This window comes from Perca flavescens, chromosome 1 (assembly GCF_004354835.1).
Source record: "Perca flavescens isolate YP-PL-M2 chromosome 1, PFLA_1.0, whole genome shotgun sequence".
NCBI classification, from domain to species: domain Eukaryota; kingdom Metazoa; phylum Chordata; class Actinopteri; order Perciformes; family Percidae; genus Perca; species Perca flavescens.
In genome coordinates this window covers 12,455,108-12,469,461 of record NC_041331.1, presented here as the reverse complement: position 1 = coordinate 12,469,461, position 14,354 = coordinate 12,455,108, and the positions used below count along the sequence as shown (strand labels likewise).

Genomic DNA, 14,354 nt, shown 5'->3' with positions numbered 1-14,354 from the left:
AACAAAATGCAGCAGTGCAGTTTAGCCTCTGGAGAACTGCAGTGATAATGGCCACAAGACACTTCTGTCTGAAGACCAAAGAGTCTCCTTGCCAAAATGAGTTATAAAAGTAAATGTATGGTCTAAAATGTAAAAATAGTTCAAATCGGGAGATGAGATTTTGTTCAAGTTACATATAGGTCAAGAAGACTACAGTAATTAAAAAAGTCCTTGCTTTAATTGCTTTTTTTTTTTTTTTTTACACTTAAAGAAGAGTTTTCCACAGATTAGAGTGGGTCTAATTTTTGCAATAGCTTTAAAGCTCCAAATCAATGTTCCTACTAGATAGTTTATTATAGCTTTAATTAAATAAACTGGTTTAAATAAACAGAAAAAGGTTTTTTTCAACTTTGGCTGAGAAACTACAGGAAGACCTCACTCACACAGCCAAACACCCTTACAGGGCCCTTTTATGGTAGAATGCAAATAATGTGACTAGCCTGGTGATATGAGCCACAACCCTGATAAACTGCTTCTCTGTGTATTCTCTTTGCTATAATGGTGACTTAGTATAGAATGTAAGCTTAGACCTGAACTAACACATTATGATGGAGTACAATAGGCTACTAATCTCAAATTCATTGGACAATCATTTTCATCAGTTTTTGTCATGACAAGTTATGGTTAGAGTTAGGGTTAGGGTTCACGTGTTCATGACTGTGTCATGACAGTGTCATGTGTTCATGACAGTGTCATGTCACTCTTATGTACCTTCAAGTGAAGTGTTACCCATATGTCTTTCCATTCAACTCATATTAAATATTGCAGCACTGTTTGTTAGATGTTTGGGAAAATGCAAAAATATATAGCCTATGTTACCACAAAGTTTGAGTTCTTTAAAAATACATGTGTTTCACAGTGCAGCAGGATGATGTGGTCCTGATGAGAGCGATTTGCAGCGCCTGACCAACATGCAAAGCAATGGTGCACAGCAGTGTCTGGGATTGGCCAGGAGGAAGAGCCCCACCTTTGTACCACAAGCTGATGGCCCAGGTAGCTAGTTCACCTGAGGGCTGTGAAGGAAAACCCTTACAAGTGGAGTTCAGCAGCAGGAAGAGAAGAAACATTTATTTGAGCCATGCAGGAGAGACAAGGCACACCTCTGGTGAGTTTGTACAGTGTAGCAGCTGTTTTCTGTTTATCACTGTAGGGACGGTCTAGATACCTACATTTGGCCAAGTGAAAAGATTATATATCTGTGATTAATATATCCACATATTAACATGAAGTCAACTGTACACCTGAAAACTAGCTAACGCTAGCTAGCCACATGTTGCAGTCAACGTTATATAAAAGTGTGAAAACTTGTCAGCAAGCGAGCACAGAAGTTTAGCTAGAAGTAGAGCTGGGCAATATATCGATATTATATCGATATCGTGATATGAGACTAGATTTTGTCTTAGATTTTGGATATTGTGATATCGTAATATGGCATAAGTGTTGTCTTTTCCTGGTTTGAAAGGCTGCATTACAGTAAAGTGATGTAATTTTCTGAACTTACCAGACTGTTGTAACTGTTCTATTTTTTGCCTTTACCCACTTAGTCATTATATCCACATTACTGATAATTATTTATCAAAAATGTCATTGTGTAAATATTTTGTGAAAGCACCAATAGTCAACACTACAATATCGTTGCGGTATCGATATCGAAGTATTTGGTCAAAAATATCGTGATATTTGATTTTATCCATATCCCCTAGCGCTAGCTAGAAGTAATGAATAGATGGATAGGTAGAAATAACTAGTTAAAAGTAAAGACTGAACAGTTCAAATTATTAGCTATCTAGCTAAAGTAATAGAAAAACGGTTAAATTAGCTAGCTAAAAGTTGAAATAGTAGCTAGCTAACAGTTAAAATACTTCGCTAACGGCTGAAATAGAACCAATGATAGCTAGCACCATATGGTTGAAAAACATTCAGTTTCACTCCAAGTAGGAGCTAGTAGCCTAAAAGGCTATAGTACGGTTGCTGACCAAACCAACTTGAGAGTTTAAGCGTATAAAATAATTAACAATATCCAGTTTTATATAATGAATAGTGTTAGATTTGACAAAATACATTGTGAATTGATGAAGGGGTAGCCTAACATTAGGCTACGTAGCTAAATTCATCTGACAGGGTTGGGGGGGTTGGGGGTGGGGGACCAACGTTGTTTTACTTAAAAATAGTTTCTGTTAATAATACACATCATATTCTATGTTAAAAGTGATAAATCAATGTATGGAACCTTCATTGTATAATTAAAAAAAGTCATAACTGGATGTAGCTAGCTAATAACACAGTTGAAGATTTTGACTTGAAGGTGAAGCAGAAGTTGTGCATTTTGTCTTTTTCTTAGCCTTAACAACAAACAGAGATGTACTTATGTAGCCTACCTACAGTATGTCTTCACAAGTAGCCTATTATACAAATGTAGACACATATTTCCTACATATCTCCCCCTCACACAATCTCACAATCATATTACCCAATGGCATTGCCTACTTATGTTAGTAAGCAACACTTTTTATGTGCAATATCTTACCTCTCTTGGTTTATGGTTAAGTGAATGATTGATTTTTCCTTCAACGATAATATTTTCAAAGGCTGTAAAATGTTGAAATCAAGTATTGATTTCTAACCAGTATATTCCTTTTTTCCTCTTGAATACATATTTTAAGGGCTCTGCAGTTTTTCACATACTCATACTGTTTGCTGTCTGTATGTAGGCTACACTATGAATTAAGAAATCCCAGATCATAATTTCTTCCATTTCAGTTAATTATGACAGACTTCAAACAAAATGTCAGTGTGTGTGTGCGTGCGTGTGTGCGTGCTTGCATGTGTTTGGGTGTGTGAGGGTGTCTCTGACCATACCTTTGCATGCAAATCGTCCTGTTTGCATATCCAATCTTCTTTTCCCTCCCAGATCCAGACCTGTAGTCAAATAAAGGCCTCCAGGCTAATCACAAATGACTCTCAGTGTATTTGTGTGTGTGTGTGTGTGTGTGTGTGTGTGTGTGTGTGTGTGTGTGTGTGTGTGTTAACTATTGTACCACAATTCTATTAAGACACTTTCGTTAAGTCGAGGTACCCACAGAAGCTTTTTGTCAAAGAAATATGCGCTTGTTCTAATCATCTTTCACAAATAGCCCACACAAATAAAGCAGTGTTTACTCATGCAGATGGATAATCTTATCAATAATGAATGAGTTTCTTTTCTGAACTCATCATGTCATTTGGTTCTATTAAAATAACCGTTCAGATATAACCAGACTGGCTGTTTTCATTGTACAACAATAACTACATACAGACCAAGTCATGATGTTACATTCGACTGCTTAATAAAACCAATTGCCATTTGACATATTAGAGGGCTTTTATGTTTAGAGATTCTGTTGGGAGCCTACAGTATTGTGGCCCAGTTTTCTTGGTTTCATGTATATGAGTGACAGGGTTTTGTGAATTTCTAATTCAAACATCATGCAGGAAGCACTTTGCATATGAAGCGAGGATGAAAATTCTGCCAACTTTGCATTGACCACAAGTATTTCTAAGGGCCTTCCCTCTGTTAAAGGAGTGTGCGAGTGAGTCATAATGGATTTAGAGGAAAATAGATAATTGATAATAAATTATCTGTTTATTCATTTGTTTACAGGTGTCACTGCAGCCACAGACCCGATGTCTGCGATGTGGGGACGTGCTGGAGTGGTCAAAGGAGCACAGGTGTGTGTGTGTGTGTGTGTGTGTGTGTGTGTGTGTGTGTCTGTGTGAAAGTCAATGATGCTTCGAACTGATACAATAGGCCTATTCCCTCCTCATGAAGTGATATGCCAATTGGCAGAACATTACACATTGCATTACAGTGCTGTTCAGTATTCATGATAAAGAAATCCCTATCAGATAATTTGCAAGCAATCAGATCCGACTCCAAGCCATAAAAGGAAGAGTTGCTACAGGAAGCAAACATTTGTACTGGACTAAGAAGCCTTAACTAATTCCAAGCATAGTTTTCTATTTAAGTTATTCATGAGAGCTGGTCATACTTTCCTCGCTGTAGGCAAAGAATGCTTTCAGTTATATACATAGTATACAAGTATATTTGTAATCCACCTCTGCATTTGGATCTGCTTTAACATAATATGCATTGTGATGCTGTAAGCTTTGCCCAATTAAGGATAAAAGTGAGGGTTATAGTATGGTGTAGAACAGTGAGCTATGTCTAGCACGGTGGCTCAGTGGTTAGCACTTCTGCCTCACAGCAAGAAGGTTTTGGCTTCGATTCCAGGCCTTTCTGTGTGGAGTATGTATGTTCTCCCCGTGTTTGCATGGGTTTCTTCCCACCATAAAGACATGCATACTAGGACTACAGGTTGTTGTTGCAAATGAGAATTTGTTCTCAATCAACTTACCTGGATAAATAAAGGTTTATTATTATTATTATTATGTCCAATTATGACATGAATAATACATACGAATAAGTTTGTGATAATCCAAATGTGTTTATTGCCAATTATGATGAAAGCTGGATACTATGTGTATGAATCATGGTTTAAAAAAAAAAAAAAAAAAAAAGCTTACTGGTGGAAAGACACAAATGGGCGAGGGCGCTGCTGAACATTTCCATGAAATCCTTACTGTTCAGGAGTTATGATCTGAAAGGGTTTATAAATAACCCCATGGTGGCATTAATCTGTTTGTCCTTGGCCCATGGCTTTACTTTCCTGCAACACATTGACCAGTAGCGTTTTAAAGCCTCTGCTAAAGAACACCAAAACAAGCACAGAACAACACAATCACCTCCTTGGCAGAAACAAAACTACGACTTTTTGCAGTGGGTTGAATTAAGCACTGAGCTAATCGGGCAATTTAAACCTTTGTAATTAGAAAAAGTAGAGACTAAAAAGTTGTACGTTTTAACAGGTGAGTCTTAAGTTTGTGTTTGAAGATTGCGAGGGATTCCACAGTCTTATTTAAATGCTTGCTAATCTACAGGAGGGCAGGGAGAGAGAATCACCTTGGTGCATTTTTACGAAGAACATATTGAGAGGGATATTCCACTCAGAGATTGTGCTATATCTTAGTTTTATTTTTTTATTGTGTGTTGGTAGAAACTACTGTATGATACAATACCCATATATATTGATTGTGTGCTTCTGTCAGTGTCCTGCTGGGCTGTTCCTGCTGCTCTACAGTGGATGAGACTCTGGAGAATGTAGCCAGAGGCATGGCGATCAGAATGAAGAGGGAAAAGAGTCACTGGGCATCTGGAAGAGTGGGCGACATTGACTTTTCTGGCCCTACTAAGACAAGAGGAAAGGTGAAACCAAATAACATAACAAATACTGAGGGTTTTATAACAGCATAGAAAGAGTTTGCAGAATGATGACATAACAACTTGTCTTTTTTACACGCAGTTTGTGAGGGTGCGCAGCAACACAGACCCAGTGCTGATCTACCAGATGCTGACAGAGGAGTGGGGCCTTGCTCCTCCGCACTTGGTGGTGGCCCTGGTCGGAGGAGATGAGCTGGCTCAGATGAAGCCCTGGCTCAGGGACACTCTGAGAAAAGGACTTGTGAAGGCTGCACAGAGCACAGGTTATAATCAAGCGGCTAAAACTGGCCTTCGGATTTTAAAATCTACCTGCCATTGATGAAGAATTGCTTCTCTGTTTTCCTCTATTGGCTAGTAGAAGAATTACTAAAAACAACATCATAATATTTTCATGACGTTTAAAGGTCCCATGACATGGTGCTCTTTGGATGCTTTTATATAGACCTTAGTGGTCCCCTAATACTGTATCTGAAGTCTCTTTCCCGAAATTCAGCCTTGGTGCAGAATTACAGCCACTAGAGCCAGTCTCACAATGAGCTTTCCTTAGTATGTGCCATTTCTGTGTCTGAAGCTATTGAGGAGGAGAGTGGGAGAGGCAAGGTGGAGGGTGGGGGTGTGGCCTTGACCAACTGCCACTTTTCTCGTTTGAAAGCCATGATGTCTCTCTCTCATGGGTTGGCCAAATTCTCTGGGCGGGCAAAGCAGAGAAAGGGGAGGTAACCTTGCTTGTTATGACCTCATAACAAGCAGATTCCAAAACGGCTCATCTGAGCTTTCATTTTCTCAAAGGCAGAGCAGGATACCCAGGGCTCGGTTTACACCTATCGCCATTTCTAGCCACTGGGGGACCATAGACAGGCTGGGGGAACTCATATTAATGTTAAAAAACCTCATAAAGTGAAATTTTCATGCCATGGGACCTTTAATGCTTGTTAGGAGAACAAACACAGAATGCTTCATAACCATATAAGACAATAACCTAATTAGCATAATCAATAAGCCAGCTGTGATATACAGAATCCAAGACATAACTTTTTGGTTTGATATACACATAGAGACTGGCTATAACTTCCTCTAGATCCCGCTATTAAGTGCACAAAAAACTCTCTATACCACGTACACACATATGCAACTGTTTCTCTGTTCAATAGGGGCATGGATTTTGACTAATGGCCTTCGCTTTGGCATCACCAAGCACTTGGGCCAGGCTGTGAGGGATCACTCGCTGGCCAGCACCTCCTCTAAAGTGCGTGTAGTGGCCATTGGCATTGCACCCTGGAACATGATCCACAACCGAGAGGCACTACTCACTAGCCACTACGCCAAGGTCTCTGTTCGTACACAGACAATATAGAGCTGATTAAAAACAGCAGCAGCGTCTATGAGCAAAGATTTACACCTTTCACAATAAACGTGTCCATGCTGTCCTCTGTCCTCTGTCATGGGTCTTCATACCTGTATTTATGTGCTCAAGGTGGACGAGCCTGCAGTATACCAGCCACAGGACTTGCCCCATGGGTCCGTGTATTCTCTGGACAGCCACCACTCCCACTTTGTGCTGGTGGAGGAGGATCCCAATAGACCAGGAGCCACCAGTGAAATGAGGGTGAAGCTGCTCAAACACATCTCTCTCCAGCGCACTGGTTATGGAGGTAAAGCCCTTTATCTCACAGAAATGGAACCAGAATCCTTTACGTAAGCAGTAATAGCAGTACCAGAATTTGAAATGACATAATTAAATGTTAAAGTCCTGCTTTTACTTATATAAATAAAAAAATATAAACAGTAAAATGCGCTTAAAAATTAAAAGTAGGAGTACTCATTCCAACAAATGGTCCCTTTTATGGTGTTAAATTATAGATGCATTAAGCATTATTTCACTGTCGAGCTGTTTGTAGTACAGGTGGTTGCTTCATATACTGATAGCTTAAAAAAAGCCCTGCTTCATATTTAATGACCTTTTCGTATGGCTTGCTGTAAAATCGCATGCCTCAAAATTGGTACACAGTGCTGTAGTCGAGGGAATGCACATCTGCTCAGAACAGGGGTTGGCAGTACGTCTGCAATTGAAATTCTGTGTGTTGGTTATGGACTTTTCACTGCCCAAGGGCAGTAAAATATATATATTAAAGATTGGAATACAAACTGTCTCCTTAAGAACAGCAAGTGAGTAGACTCACCAGCGTTTGGTGTTTTCTTACTCTCATCCCTGTAGTATTCTTCCAATTGACTAAGAAAGATAACTGGTGCTACTTTACCAGAGTAGGTAATCTGTGTAGTTTTCCTGTTGTCAGGGAAAAAGCAGTGAGGACATGAGGAGAACAGGAGTTTTCATTGAAAAATTGTTGTTTTTTTATTTACCCAAAAAATGCAAAACAGTATAAATGAAGACCTATTAAAGAGGTCAACAAAATATAACTATTCTCAAAATAGCGACAACAACAACAAAAACCGGATGATCACTAAAAAAACTGACTTAACTGAATGCGACACAAGGGGACATAATATACGTACATATACTGGCTTGGCCAAACCAAAGGACACACAAGGGGAAACCAAGATGGACATAAACAATACAAAGAAAAACAAACTCTACCTAAATACCCCCTCCACCACGGCAGCACATTGTATTGCTCAATTGGCAGACCACAGGATTTAACGGTCCTTGTTAGAATAATTACATTATCAAGAATAGACAGAAACCACTGAAGATCTCTCAAAGTTGATTTTTACTTGCGAACACAACAAGCAGCCATTCACAGCACTACTCATAGTACAGAAAATGTCTGTCGAAACACTCTCTACAACAGCTTTTGTAATACAACGTGGAATGTGATACAAAGTCTATAGTCCTAATAAAGAGTCAATGTTGATGTTATGTCTGGTCAGGCTGAAATCTCTTCTGCTTGCTCTGCCCTCAGAAGCATCCTGTGTCTTTCACAAAGACAGCCGATGGCTCCATGGTATCTTGTTTAGAGTACTCAGTATAATATGGTATTCTTAGGCAAACAGTTTTAATAATTATAATAAAACAAAAGTATGTAAATCATAATTTTTCTAACAGTCCTCCACCCATGGCCACACCTTTTTCTCCACCAGGAAGGACATCCCCATCAGCATGGTAACAAGAACAAAAACCTAATGAATAAAAAAATCTTCATTTAAAAATAATTATTCAACCCTACAATGTAAGAATGTGTGTTGTCCATTTAAACGGTGTAAGGCCAAAAGTGCAAATAAATATGTAGATTACAAATCATATAAACAGTGTAATGCGTACCTTTTTGAACATGAATTGTTTGGCGTGTGGCTGACTGCAAAATAAATGAACCTGCGCATTTAACAAAATTAGGTGAAATTGTGTACTATTGTAAATGTGTAATATGATCATTGCTGGGTGTTAACCATATGTGGCTTTGGCCATCAAACTTGTGTTAATTTTACAATTGTGCTTGGTAACCGGAGGGTAGCCGGTACAACGTGTGGACTGGTAGCTGGAGAGGTGCCAGTTCACCTTGGTGCCCTTGAGCAAGGCACTGACCCCCTAACTGTTCGGCGCAGATCTGCTGTTGCGATCAATCATTCTGACATCTCTTGAGAATGAAAAAATTATTTTTTTTCCCCCAAGGGGGCAAATAAAGTAGGCCTACATTATAAAAAACAAGGTTAACATTTACCAAAACACATTGTATCACATTGTTTAGACCCTTGAGGTCTAAAATGTGTTTAGTGCATTTCCTTCCTTAAATAACATTAGTTAAGTCAATAATGTAAATTATGAATATGACATAAATTGTGACATGTGTGCTAGCTTGAGCCCTTCTTCGCTGTCTTTGTAGGATTAATGCAGTTACTGTATTATTATATTGGTTCCCAACCTAGGGGACGGGAGCTCCCAAGGGGTCACAAGATAAATATTAAGAGGTACATATTTTTACATTTTTTCCTAAATTTGTCTCTACTCTCTACTTTTATTGTTGAAATCTGGATAGTTTTACCTCTTCAGGTCTCCAAAACTGTTCCAATTTAACAATCTGGGAGGGGAACATCACTCTTTGGTTTAGCTGCTCACAACTCAGACACAAAGGGAACCTGTGAAAAAGATATTTGTCACTATATGTATGAAAATCACTTTGATCAGACAATGGTTGTTTTACAGTTGACAGTAGAAGCCTATGCTCCATCCACACAACAGTGGGATGTAATACCAGTGTGGTCATAATTTGAGACGCTTTGAGATGTATAAGATATTATTATAAATGTTCCTGTTGGTGCTTGCAGGCACAGGCAGTTTCGAGATCCCTGTTCTGTGTCTCTTGGTCCACGGGGAGCCCAGGATCCTAAAGGTCAGTTTCATTTCATTATGCTGTCTTGGTTACTCAAGAACTTTAAAGACGTCACTGCAAAGAGACCTTTTGAGAGCTAGATATCTTTTGTCACATGAATGTGCACAATCTGACTTTGAGCAGCAGCTGAGGCTTGAGAACTAGGCTCCAAATCAAATTTTGTCTCTGCCACTTCGCGAAGTTGCTGGCCAAAGCCAGACCAAGAAACAAATTCTTCCTGTTTTCACAAAACTAATCTCTTCGGCTGGAAAGCCTGTCAAAGCCACCACATTAGCATAAATGGAGCCATACACGATTATGGAACACAGCTAACACTGATCAATATAATTCTTTGTTTGTGTTTAGTTGAGATGTTATTTCGTGAAACTGAGGATGTTTTCGAGTTTGCCTGCAAGTCTGAACATTGTGTCCCTGTCTGCAGAGGATGTACAAAGGCATTGGCAATTCGACACCATGGCTGATCCTGGCAGGCTCAGGAGGCGTGGCTGACATCCTCGTCACACTGATGAATAGGGGCTGCTGGGATATGGACAGCGTTCATGAGCTGTTGCTGGACACCTTTCCAAATGCCCACCACAGCACAGACATCAGTAACTGGGTCAAGCTGGTGAGAGCGATGTGCACAGCATGGAGGCAGGCGCATACACGGATATGCACATCACAAGACTTTAAACATTGCCAGAAAAATGGGGCACACTGGGGAAGATTGTGAGGCAAGCTTATGTGGGATATTTTTTTTTTTTATAGTTATCTTCAAAACTTGTACGTGATGACCTAATTAAGGATACGAAGGAGGAGGGAAAGATACTGATGATGGAATATTTGATCAAGCTGACGTACACAGTGAAGGGATTGTTATTTTAGAAAACAATGCATAAGTGATAAAACAATTGTACATTGTTCAACTAAAATAAGGTATTAGTAATAACTGACTGTCAATCTGCCAATCAGATCCAGAAGATACTTGATCACGGGCATCTCCTTACTGTCCACGACCCTAAACAGGAGAGCTCTGAGCTGTCCACGGTCATCCTCAAAGCGCTAGTCAAGGGTAAAGTACCTTTTGAGAGCTATGTTGTGAAGAACTTGCAATTTGAGTCTGGCTTTAGAGTTGCATGAAGAGAGAGCTTTGACATTTTGAGCGCCACATGTGAACCTGTTGTGTGTGTGTGTGTGTGTGTGTGTGTGGCTGGCTGTGGGTGTGTCTCTCAGCATGTAAGAGCCAAAGTCAGGAAGCTCAAGACTTCCTGGATGAACTGAAGCTGGCTGTGGCCTGGAACAGGGTGGATATTGCCAAGAGTGACATCTTTAATGGAGATGTGGAGTGGAAGGTGAGACAATTAGTTATTTGATAAGCGGTTTGTCACACTCTTAGAATTAAACATTCAGCGTGGAAAAAACAGTAGAGTTCAATCGGCAATCAAGTCCAAGTTTAGCATATTTAGTGAATGAAATAACCACCTACTAGTGGTTCCATGAGGCTATACTTAGGCAGAGTGGTGCTGTAAGCTGAATGCTAATGTCAATATGCTAATATGCTCACAGTCAAAATTCTAGCATACTTCACTTAGTTGTTGTGCTAACATTTACTGATAAACACACATCCATCCAATAGTACAGTATATTTGACAAGATATTTTACTGAAAACCACAAATGTCAACCGGATGGTGGCACTAGAGGAACAATCAGGGGATCATCAAACTCAGTAGGTTTCGTCCCCTGGGGACCATGAATGTCTGTACAAAACTGGCAAACTATGCAATAGTTTTTCGAGATATTTCCCTCTGAGCCAAATTGTGGATCAATCAATCAATCAAGGCAAGGCCAATTTATTTATAGAGCACTTTCTCATACACAGAGGTCATTCAAAGTGCTTTACGGGCAGAAACAACAACAACAAATATACAATTGAGATACATGAGAAGACAAACATATTATAAAGGCATAACATAGTTTAAAAACAAATAATAAAGTAATTAAAATACCATCAATCAACCAACCGATCGCCCAGTTTCCATCCCTAGAGCCAATGGTGCTAGCGTGGCTAAAAGCTATTTTGCGTGAGCATGTCTTTTGTTTTTAATCTTATTTATTTACATTTGGACGCAATCAATATGAAAGGGAATGGTTAACTACTATTACTATTACTACTATTAACTTCCTTTACAGGCATCGGACCTTGAGGAGGTGATGATGGATGCACTGATCAACGACAAACCGGACTTTGTGCGCCTCTTTGTGGACAACGGCGTGAACCTGGGCGAGTTCCTTACCTACGGTCGTCTCCAGGAGCTTTACTGGTCCGTGTCGGAGAAGAGCCTCTTTCACAACCTGCTCCTCAAAAAGTACGAAGAGAAGCAGCTTCTGCTTGGAGCTGCCAGGGCACCTGGTCCACCTGGGCACCATCCACCTGAGCAAGGGGACCGGAAAGCCCGCTTCACCCTGTTTGAAGTCGCCAAAGTGCTCAAAGACTTTCTCCATGACTCCTGCAAAGGCTTTTACCAAAAGATTCCCACAGTGAGTGATGTACTCTGTCTCAGATGTTCTAGTAAATCATATATACCGCGCTGAATAAGAAATCCTTTCAACTGATGAATGATGGTCCACCTTGAATTGCTTCTTGCGGTGGTTCTCATCCTTTTTGGCTTGTGACACCTTAAAATGAAGCAACGTCTATTTGTGCCCCCTTTGCACAGTTTGCATTCGTTTCTGAGTTGTGAGCGGAGAGTGATTTTGGTAAAGGCCTGTAAGATGCAATGAAATAGACAATACACAGACTTCATAGTAAACAGTGAATCTTTGATGGCGACATCATCCTGCACTTGTCAGAGTTAAACATCAAAGCTAATCTAAATCTACAGCAATCGCAATTTTTAGGTGATCTTGGGGGGAAATTGAATATGGTTTGTGTATCAGAACAATGTGTTTTTCTATCCTGTTAGTCAACATGAGACCCCTCAGATTTTTCTTGTGACCCACTGGAAAGGTCCTCACCCCCAAGTTGGAAGGACTGGGGGAGGGGGCCTTCAATTTCATCGTAATTGTGGAAAGAAAGATATGGATCATCATCACACACCAAACCTGCTGTTACACCCTAACTATACCCTCAGGATTTGCAATGAATTACCTATCTATAGATGGTGTAATGTATGTTGTTTGTTTTATGCTGTGCAGCTAAAAAAAAGCTCATGACCTCGGGGAAGGAAGCTCAGATAATGACCAAAATCTATTTGTTACTTGGGTGAAGATCTGTCTGTCATACATTTTTGAAATACCTACATATCTGTTGAGTGACAGAATAACCTCCTTGGCAGAGGAAGTCATTCTTTTTGCAATTATGACTAATTACTATACACATTCCTCGCCACTGTCGCACTAAATGCTTGCTCTTGGGGGAATTACTAGAAATGTTGGGGCTTTGTAAACTATAGAGTGTGGTTGAGACCTACTCTATCTGTAAAGTGTCTCAAGATAACTCTTGTTATGATTTGATACTATAAATAAAATTGAATTGAATTGAATTTAATTTAATACTGCCTGTGCGCTTCAGGAGAAGCCAGCAAAGGGTCGACTGTTCCACAGCCAGAAGAACCTGCCCGAGTTAGAGGAACGCTGCGAGCATCCTTGGAGGGATCTCTTCCTCTGGGCCGTCCTTCAGAACCGACAGCAGATGGCTAACTACTTTTGGGCTATGGTCAGTTTTGTTAGCTTCTTTAGTCAGTTCTGCTCCAACTTGTGCCCTCTCAACTCTGTGTGGTTCAACCCATAAAAGCCCAAATGGGACTGGCACTGGCAAAAACGATTCAAACCACACTGAAGTGAGCTGAATTATACTGCGCCAGTTTTTATTCTGAATTTAGTGTGAACAAGAGTGATGTGGGCCAGCACAGCACAGCACAGCACAGCGCAGGTGCAGGTCAGTCCTGCCATATGAAAATTACACTCCAGATAAAAGAGCCCAGCAAACGGCATATTTATCAAGAACTCAGGTGAACTATAAAAGCTATCTAATCTCCAAGAACATTATTCAAATGAAGGTCATGCTGCTTTGTGGGGCAGTATATTCAACAAGCTGTGAGGTAGTGCAGGCGTATCTAAAGTCCTGATGAAATTAATGACATAGTATTGATGCCCTATGAATAGTTTAAAAGACCCAAATCAACCATAATTGCACTTTGTTTGCAACATCTTTTCAAGGCACCTTTCATTTCTTTATTGCCCTTCCCCGAACTAAGGGAACCAATTATTGTAATCTCACAAGCGGTCACCCTCATGTGCTTCTTTCCTGCGTCTTATTTCAAACATTATCGGAAATTATGGTAATTGCATTCAGTGTGTGGACAACCCCCACTGCAAATCTTTTTACCACTCACACTCTGGCTGGGATATGTGCATTCATAATTTTCATTGTTTGAAGTGTCTATCGTGTTGAAGGACTCATTACAATTATCCTTGCAGGCTGGCTTATGCTAGCAAAATATTTCATATGTATTATGATTATATTGATTTTATATATATATATATATATATATATATATATATATATTTATATAATATATATATATGATTATATAATATTGATTACTTGAATTAAGAGGACTGAGGTCCCCACCCAACACAAAGTATAGGGCCACTAAAGGTTGCTATTAAC

The 14,354-nt window shown here is 39.8% G+C and overlaps 1 protein-coding gene across 1 annotated transcript in view; it reads left to right on the top strand.

Annotated features, from left to right (window-relative positions):
• The first annotated feature begins 1,117 nt into the window (after positions 1–1,117).
• The window catches only part of trpm5 (transient receptor potential cation channel, subfamily M, member 5), a 28,719-nt gene continuing 15,482 nt past the window's right edge, over positions 1,118–14,354 (top strand). The window contains exons 1-12 of the mRNA XM_028594631.1: positions 1,118–1,144; positions 3,680–3,747; positions 5,185–5,341; positions 5,439–5,619; positions 6,508–6,683; positions 6,831–7,008; positions 9,638–9,702; positions 10,124–10,309; positions 10,654–10,753; positions 10,915–11,033; positions 11,873–12,220; positions 13,254–13,397. Coding sequence (XP_028450432.1) covers positions 1,118–1,144; positions 3,680–3,747; positions 5,185–5,341; positions 5,439–5,619; positions 6,508–6,683; positions 6,831–7,008; positions 9,638–9,702; positions 10,124–10,309; positions 10,654–10,753; positions 10,915–11,033; positions 11,873–12,220; positions 13,254–13,397 — 1,749 coding nt within the window. The remainder of the gene's footprint in view (positions 1,145–3,679; positions 3,748–5,184; positions 5,342–5,438; positions 5,620–6,507; positions 6,684–6,830; positions 7,009–9,637; positions 9,703–10,123; positions 10,310–10,653; positions 10,754–10,914; positions 11,034–11,872; positions 12,221–13,253; positions 13,398–14,354) is intronic.